Here is a 13878-nt window from a genome sequence, read left to right on the forward strand (position 1 = left end):
TGATTCCATCCACTTATGGAGGAATAAATCTCACATAGAGACATAAAGAGCACTACAAAATGGGTTGTCTTGGTTACCAAATGTTAAATTTTACTTCATTTTCATATTAAATTTACTTTTAGTTTTTATTTCATTCATTTAAAAGGCACACAGTGATATCCTTGACTTCAGCTTGTTTAGTATCTTGAAGATCATTCTAGAACAGCACATATTGCTCTACCTGCATAATATTTTTATGTGTATATGTGCATGTGTGTATATATGTATCATAGTTTTATGTGATCATTTCTTTATACGTGGACTTTTAGATTGTTTTCAGCCTTTCATGATTTTAAACAGTATGGGAAAGAATATCCTGGTAGATACATCTTTGTTAACATGTGTGAATATGCCTGTAAGATAATTGATCAGAGTGGAATTGCTGGATCAGAGTGGAATTCCTGGGTCAGAGGGCATTTGAAACTTGATGTTGCCAAATTGCTTCTAAAAAGGCTGAAATAATGTAAAACTTATACCACCAGGAAACAAGGATGTGTTTACCCATACCCTAATCAATACCAATAGCAAAAAGTGTTTCATGAAACTTCTTAATCATTGTCATCAAGGTGGTAGAAGTGGCAACTCCTTATGGTTTGCGCATTTTTCTATCAAGTTGTTGGTATTTTCCTCACTGGTTTATAAAGACTTTCTGTATAGTAAGAAAATCTTTAGCCAACTGATTTGAAATACCTTTTTTATTATATACCAAATTCTGATCTATACTTGAGTCTTTCTCTGACTTTGTATTCTGTTCCATTGATTTACTTATTGCTGCACTTGTATCAAAGAATTTTAAAAACTGTAATATGTAATTTATATTACTTACATTAAATATTTAGTTTAATGAGGATTCTCTCATTAATGTTCTTTCTGGGTTTTTCCTGGCAAGTTCTTAACACTTATTTTTTGGTGTGAACTTTACTGGAAGGAGTCCTGTAGTTGTTTTTAATAATACTATCTTTACATTCACAGTTCAGAAACCATTGACACCTTTAAATTTTTCAGTCTTCCCCTCTAAGAGTATGTTCCATTTATTGAAGTCAGTTTCTATATCCTTTAGTGTTTATAAAGTTTTCTTTGTATAGAATATATGCATTTCTTTTGAAATTTATTCCGAAGATACTTTATTTTCCCATTGTAAATAAAATTTTCCTCCAGAATGTTTTCTAATTGTTTATTTGTATATAGGGAAGCTATTGATTTTTATTGTTACCCATTGGCAACCTTATTAAATCCTAAAAAATCTAAGACATTTTCTAGTTGATTATCTTAGGTTTTCATCTCTGAATCATAATAATTTTGACACTTTTCTAGTTTTCTTTGACTTCTTTCTCATTAGATGGTCATTGTATCAGAACAATGATAAGTAATAGTGATGTAGTACTCGTACTTTGTTCTTGATTTTAATGTCAGTGCTTCTAGTATTACACTGTATGTGTTTGTGTGAGTGTTCATCTGTTCCTATATAGAGTTTTTATCTGGAATAGATGTTGATTTTTAGCTGTAAAAAAGTTTTTAATGGAATGACTATGTAGTTTTACTCCTTTAAGCTATTAATGTGGTGAATTGAATTATTGGATCGCACACATTATACTAGATGTCTTAATTTTGAATCATCCTATTGCTTCACAAATAGATCTTATTTGGTTTTGGTAGACGATGTTCCATTAATGTATTGCTAGATTCTATTTGTTAATATCTTTTTTTCAAGAGTTTGGAATTAGTGGAATAAGTGATACTAGTTTGCAATTTTTTTCCTGTACTACCCTTTTCTGGTTTGGTGTCTATCACAGTGTTCTCATTTGTAAAATGGAGGCTTGCTTTCTTTTTATATACTCTAGAACAATGTAAATTAGATTGGAGTTATCTGCTTCTTAATGTTTTGGTTATATATGATACCTGTGAAATCATCAGACCTTGATTTCTTAATTCAGTTATTCATTATTTCATTCATATAGTTTGAGAGTGGACCAGTTCTTAGACAGCTTTCTTTATTTGATAGGTTAAGTCTGATTTGTATATACTCTTCAGGACACTGGATGGTTTCATAACCTCCTATAAAATCATTCATTTTATAAGATTTGACATAGATTTGAGGAAAATAATGTCTTGTGTTCTTTTAATATCTTCTGATTCTGTGACTATTTTTCCATTCTTTTTTCTAATTTTGTATATCTTTGCTTTTTCCCTTGATAAGGTTAGTTTATATAATTTTTCTATTTTTGAATTTCTGCTTGCTTTGTGCTTTCCTTAGCTTTTGTTGTTTTTGCTGCTTCTGTTATTTCGTGAATTTCTTGAGTTGAAAGCTTAGTTCTTCATTCTTTCAAGAATTCAAGACTATGAATTATCCTCTGAGCATTGCTTTAGCCATATCCTACAGATTCTGCTATGCAGTATTTTTTTTATTGTTATAACTTGATATTCTTTGATTTCATTTAACATTTTGAGTTTTTTAAAAAACTGTAAAGGTGATGGGATTTATTTTCTAATGTTTTCTTTGTGGCCTACCTAATATACAACTGTTATTATGACTACTTTTTGTGCATTTGGAAAGAAGATGTATTTATTCTTTGTTTTTGGGGCATAAAGTTCAATATACAGTCATCCCTCAGTATCCATGGGGGATTGGTTCCAGGACCCACTGTGGGTTCCAAATGCAAGGATGCTCAAGTTCATTATATAAAATGGCATAATACAGTCAGCCCTCTGTATTTGTGGGTTCTGCATCTGTGCATACAGAGGGCTGATTGTACTTGTCCACTTGATCTGACTTGGGCTGAGAGAGGTGAATTGAAATGCTTTTACTATATTATGTTTGTTTATTTTTTTCTTTATTTCCTCTAGTTTCTTTGCCAATTTTGGTGCTGTATTATATGGTACATAAAATTCAAGTTAGATCTTCATTGTAGTTATATACTTTATTATTTCTCCATTCAATTATTTTACCTTGACATTAACCTTGTTTAATATTAATATTATGATACTTACTATTTTGTTTGTTTGCATTTGCCTTGTGAGTTTCTTCATTTCATTTTTTTCCACCTTTCTAAATCACTTTCTTTTAGATGCATGTCCTGTTACGGCCTATGGCTGAATTTTGCTATTTGATTTGTTACCAACATTTTTCTTTAATAGGTGAATTTATCCACTTTCGTGTTCTAAAAATGACATATACTTTTGTGTATCATTTTGTTTCATGTCATGCTTTCTGTTTTAAATACATCTTTTTTTAAACTTTTCATTATAAAATTCTTGAATTTTTTGGTATGTTTGTATTCTTTTGATAAGTTTTAAGTTTATAAATTGTTTTTAGATCTAATGGGCACAATTATAACTTTATAGTATATATATATATATGTTTCTTGAGTTATCACATTTAAATAACTGTCAGTTGATTTGCTCTATAAAAGATAAAAATTTATATACCTCTGCTTCTTCCCCCCACCCCACTACCTGTTTTGTTGTTACGACTCTTAGTTCTTCTGAAAGCCACCTCTTATACCTTTAAAAATATTTTATATAGTGTACCTCTTGGGACTTCGCAGTTTTAAATAGCATTGACCAACACAGGATCATCTACTTAAACTACGTTCTGTTATTTGTCCTGTCACCTCCTTTTTCAAAAAGATTATACTTTTTCTACATTGTTACAGATTATAATATATACATTCTGTCCTATAACCATATTTTCTAGTTGTTTATCCTTAGTTCTGCATTTAAATAGGATTCTAGTTTCTTAATTCAACTCCTGGAGTTTGTCTTTGAGCATATTTTAAAGAAGAGTTCTTGAACACTATTCCCTAAATCCTGGCATGTTGGAAAGTATTTTTCTGTTGCTCTTTTGTTTGAATGACAGTTGGCTAGATATAAAATTTTTGTTTAATGCTTTTTCCCTTATAGGCCTGTACACAGACCTGACATTGAATATTGCTCCAAAGAAGTCTGAGGGGAGCCTAATTAAAAAAAAATTTCTCCCTTAGAAGACATGATTGGGAGGAAGAAGTGTTGTCTGGATCAGAAGGGATGGTTTATCAGGATACATCTTATTGATTGCTCTGTATCAGTTTTTTTCTGAATCATAGTGTGCTCTTACCACTTATAGATTCAAGCCTTCCCTTATTTCAGAAAATTTTCTTCCATTATGTATTTGGCTTTTGTTTTGTTCTGTTTCATTTGCCTTTTTTTCCCTCCCAGAGACATAGTTTATGTTGGTTCCCTTTGTCTTCTGTATCTGCCATTTTCTCTGTAATTATTTCCTATCTTGTTCTTTTCTCTTTCTTTTTATTTGATTTTTCAGGGCTTTTCTTCCCTTTTCCATGCTTTGTTTCAGCAAACATTTTTTTGAACTGCTCTAGGCAGCAGCAGTAAAGCAGAGAACAAAAGAGACGAATCTCTGACCTCATGAAACTTACTCTAATGAGAGAATTAGACAATAAACAAAGTAAGATATAGTAGGTCAGGTGGTAATGGGTCACAGAGAAAAGTAAGGGAGAGAGGTGCAACGTGAATTGCATTTTTAAAAGGTGATCAGGAAAGGCCTTATTGAAGAAGTGATATTTGAGCAAAGACCTGGAGAAATTAAGAGAACAAGCTATGCTGATATTTGGGGGAAAGCATTCTAGGTAGAGGGAATACAGGCAAGTGCCTTGAGATGGAAGTGTGCATAATATTTTCAAGGAAGTGTAAGATCAGTGTGGCTGCAACAGAGTAAACAAGTGGAATATAGTAGGAGATTAGAACTGAGAGGAAAGGGGCCACATGTGTAGGCTTTTTTAGGCCATTGTAAGTAAGGTCTTTGGCTTCTATTTTAAGTGGAGGAGTAACTTCAGATCATCTGGCTGTTGTGTTGAATATAATATACTGTGTACATACTGTAGGAGTTGTTGGGCTAAGGGGTGAAGCAGATACATGAGTTAGGAGGCTATTACAGTGGTGGAGTTTAAAGAGAATATTGGTTTGGACCAAAGTGGTAGCAGGAGAAGAGGTGAAAAAACATCAGATTCCGGATTTATTTGACAGTATAGCTAACAGGATTTGCTGATGGATTGGATGTAGAGATCAGGATCAATCTAAGCATTTTAGCCTGAACTGCTACTTACTTGTACTTGAAGAGGAACTGCTACTTACTTGTATGGGAGAAAACTGTGTGAAGTTTCATTTTTTGTTTTTTAATAGAGGTACTGGGGGTTGAATCCAGGACCTTGTACCGGCTAAGCATGCACTCTACTACTGAGCTATATCCTCGCCCAGGCCCCCAACTGCATGAAGTTTGGAAGGGAATAAGATCGAGTCGATTTTGGTCATGTTAAGATTAAGAGAGCTTTTAGACAATGTGCAGGTATACATATAAGCCCGGAGTTCATAAGAAAGAACCGTCTATCTAGGGTTTATCACTATATAGATGCTATTGAAAGCCCTGAAACTGGGTGAGATCACTAGAGAAGTGAGTGTGGATAGAGAAAGATTTCAGAAACAGAACCTTAATGCACTCTCAACATGTAAAGGTTGGGGGGATGAGGAATAAGCAGGAGACTAAAAAGAGTGACCAATGAGATAGGAAGAAAATCAGGATGGTCTGGTGTTTGGGAAGTCAAGTGAAGGTGTTCGAAGGGTAGGGAATGAGCCTCTGTTTCAAAAGCTGGTAATAGGTTAAATAAGATAAGAGCTGAGAATTGACATTAGATTAGGAATGTGAAGTCACTGGTGCCCTTGAGAAACAGTTTTTTGTGAAAGGGGAAGGATAAGCATAATTGCTCAGATTTCAAGGGAAAATGGAGAGAGGAATGTGAATGTAAGAGTAGGTAATTCCAGGAATTATACTTAGGAGAAAACAGAAATGAAACAGTAGCTGGAGGGGAAACTAGGATTAAGAGGGGGGTTGTTTTCTAAAATGGTAGGAAATGGCATATTTGTGTGCTGTTTGGAACAATCCAGGAGAAAAGGGTAGGTGATAATGTGCCAGAATTGCACAGTATGGTCTATTCTCTTTGTTGATTCTGTTATATTCATTATTTCTGTAGGGCTTCTGTCCTCTCTTCCAGTTTTTTGTTGGGCTCTAATAGTTGTTATATCATCTCTTTCATTGTCATGTTTATTCCATGAGTCCTTTTATCTCTTCTTTGAACTTATTTCAGAAATGCCATATTCTCATTGATTTCATGGAGAACTATTACTAATTTTTACCTGCTTCATGGGGTAATTTTTATGCAGTATTCTTTATATGACTTTTGGTTATCACATCGCCCCATCCCCCACCCCCCGCAAATGTCTTTACATAAGATCTACTTTGGTTCCTTTTGGATTATTGGCCACCTTTGAACTGGAGATATTCTTCCTAGATCAGCTGTATTTGCCCAACAGGAAAGTGGGAAAGGGCCCAGAGGAGTGGTTGGGAAAGGTAGGCAGCTTAAATTTTCCCAGCTGTCTTGGGAGACTTTCTCATTAACACTTTTCTTGGTGCTGACTCTCTCTACTCAGTGAGTGGAGAGTGTGGATGTTCACATTTTCCTTAATATGCCCTGCCTCCTCCCACAGCCCACACATACTTCCTGACTTTATCATTCTATGCAAAGGCTTCTTAGGTTGGTCTTAGGTCTGCCACCTTTTTTGGAGAACTCTGAACTGTACTGACTCTGCCTGATATCTGCAGTTAGGCATCTTCTGTGCATATCTTAGTCTGGTTCCATTTTTTAAAAAAATGTTATTGTGAAATATAATATACATATAGAAAAATGCATAAAGTATAAATAAACATCCATGTAACTACCACCCAGGTCAAGAAACTGAACCTTTGCCAGGATCCCAAAAGCCCTCTTGATGAGCCTTCCTAATCACAATTCTCTTTCTATTCATTCTTCTCATATTCGGGGGTATGGATGTTTCCTAGTTTCATCAAATAAGGAGTTCTCCATTGCTTGTTTCCAGAAAGGGGAGAGGGACATAAATGCTTATATTACTCCATCTGTAACTGGAAGTAGAGGATTATTGATTTTAAGGAGTTAGGATCAAATATAAACTTGAATCCATTAAATGCCTTATAGTAATCTGATTTTTAAAATATTTTATCTTATTCTTATAATCATTTTATGAGATTGCCATTTGGGATTTTTAGGGTATGTGTGTGTTTTAAAGGATGAAGTCAGAGATCATATAGCTTATGCCCCAGTGGCAGAGAACACATACTGACTGGTAGTTCAGTGTGTGATACCCTAGTGTAAGCTATTGGCTTGATTTATAGGCTCATTGGTAAATGTAAAGTTATGAGATGGGAATTTTAAGCCTGCATTTCTCTTACAGCAATATGGCATCAGATTTTTCAGTATAAACTAACAATACCAGTAACATACACATTAATCACTTTTTAAATGTTTTGGGTATCCAAGAATTTAAATGAATATTAAAGTTAGTTAAAATCTTTTTTAGGAATATGAAGCCATCTATTTAGCAAAATTAACAATACAGATGATGTCGCCACTTCAGATAGAAAGGTCGTTATCTGTTCATTCTGGTACCACAGGTAAGGATTTTTTCTTTTTGGAGAAAGTTGAGAAAGATGATGGTATGAAGGGTAGAAGAGAAGAAACATCTTTTGCTCATTACAGATTACATTGAGCAATTTAAATTGTTTAGGAAACTTTCGGTGGAGTATTGAATTAAAATAATCTCAATTTTTAATTTTATAATTAAATGTATATGATACTGAGCTTCTGTGTATACATACTGTACCTAGTTAATTAGAATATGCTGGTTGGAAGATCAGAATTCTACTTCACTGAGTTTTAAATCTTTAAGTAGTATAAAAATTTGTTACAAAAATTAAAATAATAAGAGGGGTCTGGAGATGAGGTCCTGTAAATACACTTGGTGATCTTATTAAAAATAAAAGGTGGTTAATAAATGAAAGCAAGGTGACTAATGTAAGCTACCTCAGTTTTTCTCTTGCCATAAATAATTGAGTCCTTTCTCCCTTCCCTGTTTCAGAGTGCCCCCTCTCCCATTTTCAAAGTTAATGATCCAAGCATGCTCAAAAACCTTTCAGCATATACCTTGCTTCTCTAAGACCTTGTTACTCTTATTTGTCCCCTTTCTTTTTATTGGAGCATTCATGGAATTCATTTATTTATGGTTTTTCTCTCTCAGAGTTCCTTTCAGTCTTATTTGAACCAACAGCCTTTTAAGAGAGGAAGAACGGTTACATAACTAGTTAGTGTTGGACCTGGAAGTTAAACACTGGTGATCTGACCACAAGTCCAGTACTGCATTGCATTTCCTTAGTGATAATACTATATATTCTTCCCTCAGGCTCAACTTCCTAGTTGTCATTGACTCTGCTCTACTTTGCAACTTCTGTCTAATCATTTTCCAAAATGGGAGGGTCTGTTTTCTCGATACCTAAAATTCCTTTCCTCTTTCAGAGTACATTTAATCTCGGTCTAGTTCAGATCCATGTTGGCTTCCTATCCAAACTCTTATTATTTCATCTGTTCTGTACATTGTGGCCAGGCTTATTTTCATGAAAGATAGTTCTAATAATGCTATTTTTCCTGTATAAAAGCCTTTATTGGCTTAATTCCTACTGAAGAAAACACATAAAACATCACAGGTAGTAATTAAAGGCCCTTCTGATCTGTATTTGTATCTCTCATAATACCTCTATATGTGCACTCCAGAAAACTGAACTACTAATGGTTTCCTGTGTGTCTTCTATTCTCTACCTAGAAAGCATCACATTCAGTCTGTCTGTCCTTAAAAACTTGGTTCAGATGTCATCTCCTCAAGAAAACACGATGATTAACGTATTCTTCCTCCAGTCTGTAGTTACTGGGAACATCCATAGAGCTTTATCTGTACCTTCTCACTTTCTGCCTTGCATTAGGTACCTGTGTCTTTTTACCTCCCTTAGTAGAACGCAGGTGCAGCACTTCATCTGAAACTGTTAACAGCCGCTGTACTTAGGCTTCGGCTAGCATGTTTTCTTATTTATTCCATTGGTACTATATGTCTTTCCTTATTTTATTAATCTTACAGTGAAACTTTAGTTTCCTGCTGGAATCTTCTGTCTGTATTAACATTATTACCATGATTTAGCACAACCTTTAGGGCATAAGTTTAATAAGGTCATGCCATTGTTAGGCAGATAACACAGCCAAACCCTTTACCTGTTTAACTGCTCTCTCATTTTCCTCCATTGAGACTCAGATTTCTTGATTATAACTATTAGGTATATAGGGATAGCTTTGATTCTATGTGGGAAGTTCCTGTACTAGCAGACTCTGATATGAAGAGTAGATAGAAGAAAATCCCTTCTTTATCTGCTACATGCTTTCCTTTCTCCCATCTCTAGACTTGTTGGTAATAAAATCAGTTTCAGTGGGAAAATATTTTTGACAGCATCTGTGGAAGCAAGAAGATAATTACATCTATGAAATAAAATTGTACAAATATAATTTCATAAATTTTATGTCCTAAGTTACATGATTATGGTGCCTAAAAAACATGAACTTGGTAACCAAACATTTATGTACCCATTATCCCTTTTAAAATTCTACTTTCAAACGATTTAAAAAATTTATGTTTATTATATGCAATACCTAAGACATACTTAATTCTTAAGAGGAAGCTGTCATAAAGATAAAAAGTTATTTGGGTAATTTATAACAAGAGAATTTATGAAAGTTTACTAAAAATTAAGTCATGGAATTTTCATACTGCATATATATATGGTAACGCTTCCTGAAAAATGAAGCTTTTGCTAGCTGTAACATTCTAATGAATGAGTTTATTTATGTTCCCATTATATGTTATGTTCATGCAATAACTTTTAGGCAGTTTGAAGAGAACACATGAAGAAGAAGATGATTTTGGAAACATGCAAGTGGCGACTGCGCAGAATGGCTGACTCAAGAGCTACGTTATGGAGGATGTGAATTTCTATTTGGGAAGGAGAAAATACTAGAGACAGTAATAATGTAAAATGGTAAAAACACAACTAGTTTCTTTTCAGTTATATGTTGCTTCCAGACGTGTTTCTCTGCAACTTGTTGAGCAACATTTTAAGAGGTTGGACTTCTGCAACAGATGGCACTGATGGTTTTACTCCTTTTTTTTTTTTTTTTTTAATTCTTTACAGTTTTATTATAAACCAAGGATTTTGGACTTGCAAAGAGGTATTATTGCAATAACGCACTTTTCATACTTGAAATTTATTTGTATGATATAATGTTATTACTTTAAACAAAATGCAAGTTAGGGGGGATTTGTTTATAAAATCTAGGTGATTTATAACAAAAGAATTTCCTAACATTTGCTAAAAATTCATTTTGTGTTCTACATATTTAAAAATAATTTTACAGTTCAGTTTTATGATGGAGCCTCTTACAGAAACATTAACAAAGGCAGGGATCTGCCACATTTCTTTTTTAGTATAATTCAATAGCTTAATTACCTTTTATTTTTTTAAACTTCTTGATCCCTTATTAATAATCTTTAAATCATGACATTAGCCAACTATCCTTACTTTAACATGATCCAAGTATTGCTTCCTTTCCTATTACCTTCCTAATTTTATTCTACAGAAAAAAAGTTTAATGAACAAAGGAAGGTATTTTGCTTTATAATACCAGATGCTCAAAAACAAGGAGTTTTAAACTTTCAAGTGACTTTCCTTTAACATTCTTAAAAGCCAAATGTTGTGTTTGTTCATTTCAGAGTTATGTAGACTGTTTTTTCTTTGTCCAAAATGGTTCTAAATAGTAAATATAATAAACCAATGTAGCACTATTTTTTTCTAAACAAAGCCCAAAAAAGAAAAGTGCCTTGCCTCATTAGAAAAAATTTTAAAAAATAAATAAATCCTCATGACCTCTAAATTAGTATGTAGAACAGTGGTAAGTTTTGAACATCTTCCTGCAATTTCTGTTTTTTTGTTTTTTTTTTTATAACATAAATTAGCTCAAACTGAAAGTCTTTAAGGCTTGAAGAAACCTTAGTAAAACTATTTGGAATATGGAACATTTACTCCATTTTATACTGTCTTAATGATTCTGTCAGTTTGTTCTGACTTAGATGCTTTTCTTTGAGGATGCAGTTATTGGAGAAAGTGATTATGGAAGAGTTTGGTGTATTAAAAATTAGTATTGTAATCAATACAATGTAATCTTTACACTGAGTTAATCCAAATTTCCCCCCATAATTTGCATTAGAGTCACTTTATGGATCCTAGGTTCTCCATGTTTTTATTTATACATATAAAAACTGTTCTAAGAACTTTTGCTATTTTAAGAATGATGTTGGGGAGGAGAGGAGTGTTTTGAACTTTTTATAGTTGATGACTTAGGGTAGCACAAACAAAACTTCTTTGTATCTTACTTTTCTCAGTCCTCTCTGGAGGTGCTCTACTGATGGGAATGTTTTCCATACATTCCCTTAGTACCAATAGGTACTATGCAAGGTAACCTATTACACCAAGTTACCTACTTTGCTTTCCTCCCTTAGATGTAATAATACAGTGTAAGCTTTTTTAATCCAGCAAAGCAGGAGAGTGGAAGTGAATCAAAATTGCTTTATTGTTAATTCCTGTTGACCCAGGTGGTATTCCTTTTCTGATTTCCCTTCCCTTCTACTGTTTTACCACCCTGACAACAGCATATTGTTAATCCCACGTGGTCTCGTATTCTGTTGTGTGATTAGGTCGTTGGGTGTGGTGGTCTAGTATAGTCAAGATTTGCATTGAGTGCTCTGAAATTCCAGTTGGTAAAGTGCCAGATAACACAGCTTTCCTGTATATAGATCACTATTGGGTAGATCAGCAAAGTCTCTTTTGCAGTCTCTTAAGCTTTGATGCTTCATTCAGCAAAAATTGCTTAAAAGGATCTTCATACTAGTACATTTAGGTCTTAAAAATGAGGCAGTTAAGATTTTTTTTAAATTAATTTCTTAAATACACATATCCTCTCCAGTAGTCTGGCCATGAATACAAGTTTGGTTATTTATTTATTTATAGCTGGTAATTTTCCGCTTTTTCTAACCACTATAACTTTTATGTTGTCACTGAAGTGCCTGCCCAGCACTGTATAGTAAAGACTGTCTCTCACAAACACTAGAAAAAGGGATTGTCATCTTCTTGAGTACTAATTAGTATGGACAAAATGTTTATTCTTTTTTCATATAAGAACACTGCAAGTTTGTTTTATCTTGGGTCCATTCTTCTACCTAATGTTGAGCTAGTTCTTCTGGTAGCTCTTCCTATTCTTCTTTTGGGCTCTATTTCCATAATTCCTTTATTTCCACTGTTGTTTTGTGATAGTTAACCAATCATGATTTGTTTTCTAGAATATTCAAATAATGTATGTGTGATGTAGCACCCAATTTTAAACATAAAATATTAATCTGGGCACAGAATTTAAAATGGCATCACATCAAAATACAGAAAAACTATTGTCCATTTTGAATGAAACATAAATATTGAAAATATTCAGATTGGAATGGCAATATTTTAACTCTCTAATTTTATTTCATTGGTTTGTGTTAATTTCTTATAAATATTTAAACAGCACTTATTTGTATCTATGTTGGAAAGGTTAAACCGTGATAGCTTTTGCTACCAACTCTCAACCACTTAACTTTCTGAGTAGAATATTTGTTTTGGGAGGATTTTGTGCTTCATCTGAGTTTAGAAGTAATGTCATAAAATGTTAAGCATGTCCTTTTAAAGAAAATATAAGGTTTCTAATTGTCTTATTACCATGGTAATTCAAGTGACCTAGAAGTATTTAACTGCAATCTTGAATTATAAAGTTGGGATGCAAATATAGAGATATGTATCAAAATCTCAACTTGATGTAAAGTAAATGAGCAGTTACCTGGCGGACTTTTTTTTCCAAATAACTGTTTAACCATAATTTCATAACAAACTTAGCTTCATTTCAATATTTATTTTGTCCATTCATCAGTGCTCCAAAAAGGAAATGATAGGAAATAGCTGAAAGTTACTAAAAGGTTTTTTTTTTTTTTTATTGATTAGAAAAATAAGTTTCTAGGGTCTTTGAATGCTGGATTTTTTTTGTCTTACCCATCCATGGCAGCTAAAAAAATTCACTCAAAATATTCAGGTTTACATGTTAGCTCTCTCATAGGGAGTTGCCATACCTCACAATTCAAAGTGTATTCTATAGATCAGTAACATTATACTGACATGTAATTGCAATTTACTATGCAGCAAAAATGATTCAAGAAGAAAAACAACCTACAGTGTCTATTTACCTTTGTATAGGCAACTGCTTAAGTTACTCTGCTTTTAACATTTGTACTTGGATAAAATGCTTATGTATGTATAGGAATGTCACAGTGCAAATGCTGCTAGCTCAGGCACAAAGTATTAAAATTATTTTGTGAAGATTGGTGGTTGTATTAAAACTGTTGTGCCATTATACCTCAAAAAGATTGAAAAGTTCATTTATACTGCTTATGCCTCAGAACTTCTTTATTTAGCTTGTCTTCCAGGTAAAAGTATCCCAGTTTTATTCCCACACAGCTTAAGGAGGATAAATGAACACTGGATATTGTGAAGCACTGAAGAGTGTTCTCTAAAATGTGGTCACACACATAAAAATGGTCAGTAGATAGAAGGCCTAAGTTTCAGCTCAAGTGTATTTTTAATGATTAGTTGAAAAGTTTGGAGTTGAAAGTAAGGGAATTTGTGTCTGAAGGAAAGGGCAGACCATCCATAGAACAGCTTTCAGCTTATTAAAAAATGCTTCTTGCTTTTAGTATTTCCCATTGTTACCTACCTGCACACTATACTATTCTTCATCAAATCTAAGATGCCATCATTACCATCAT

The 13878-nt window shown here is 33.3% G+C and overlaps 1 protein-coding gene across 4 annotated transcripts in view; it reads left to right on the top strand.

The window, feature by feature from the left end:
* The window catches only part of STYX (serine/threonine/tyrosine interacting protein), a 34695-nt gene extending 21263 nt beyond the window's left edge, over positions 1-13432 (top strand). For 3 of the 4 annotated variants that reach the window (XM_010982927.3, XM_064485961.1, XM_064485960.1), the window contains 2 exons: positions 7462-7555; positions 9864-13432. In XM_010982927.3, the coding sequence (XP_010981229.1) occupies positions 7462-7555; positions 9864-9937 (168 nt within the window). In that variant the 3' untranslated portion in view covers positions 9938-13432. The remainder of the gene's footprint in view (positions 1-7461; positions 7556-9863) is intronic. The other variant, XM_064485962.1, reaches the window with a different exon arrangement.
* Positions 13433-13878: the final 446 nt, after the last annotated feature.

This window comes from Camelus dromedarius, chromosome 5 (genome assembly GCF_036321535.1).
Source record: "Camelus dromedarius isolate mCamDro1 chromosome 5, mCamDro1.pat, whole genome shotgun sequence".
In the NCBI taxonomy this organism is placed as follows: domain Eukaryota; kingdom Metazoa; phylum Chordata; class Mammalia; order Artiodactyla; family Camelidae; genus Camelus; species Camelus dromedarius.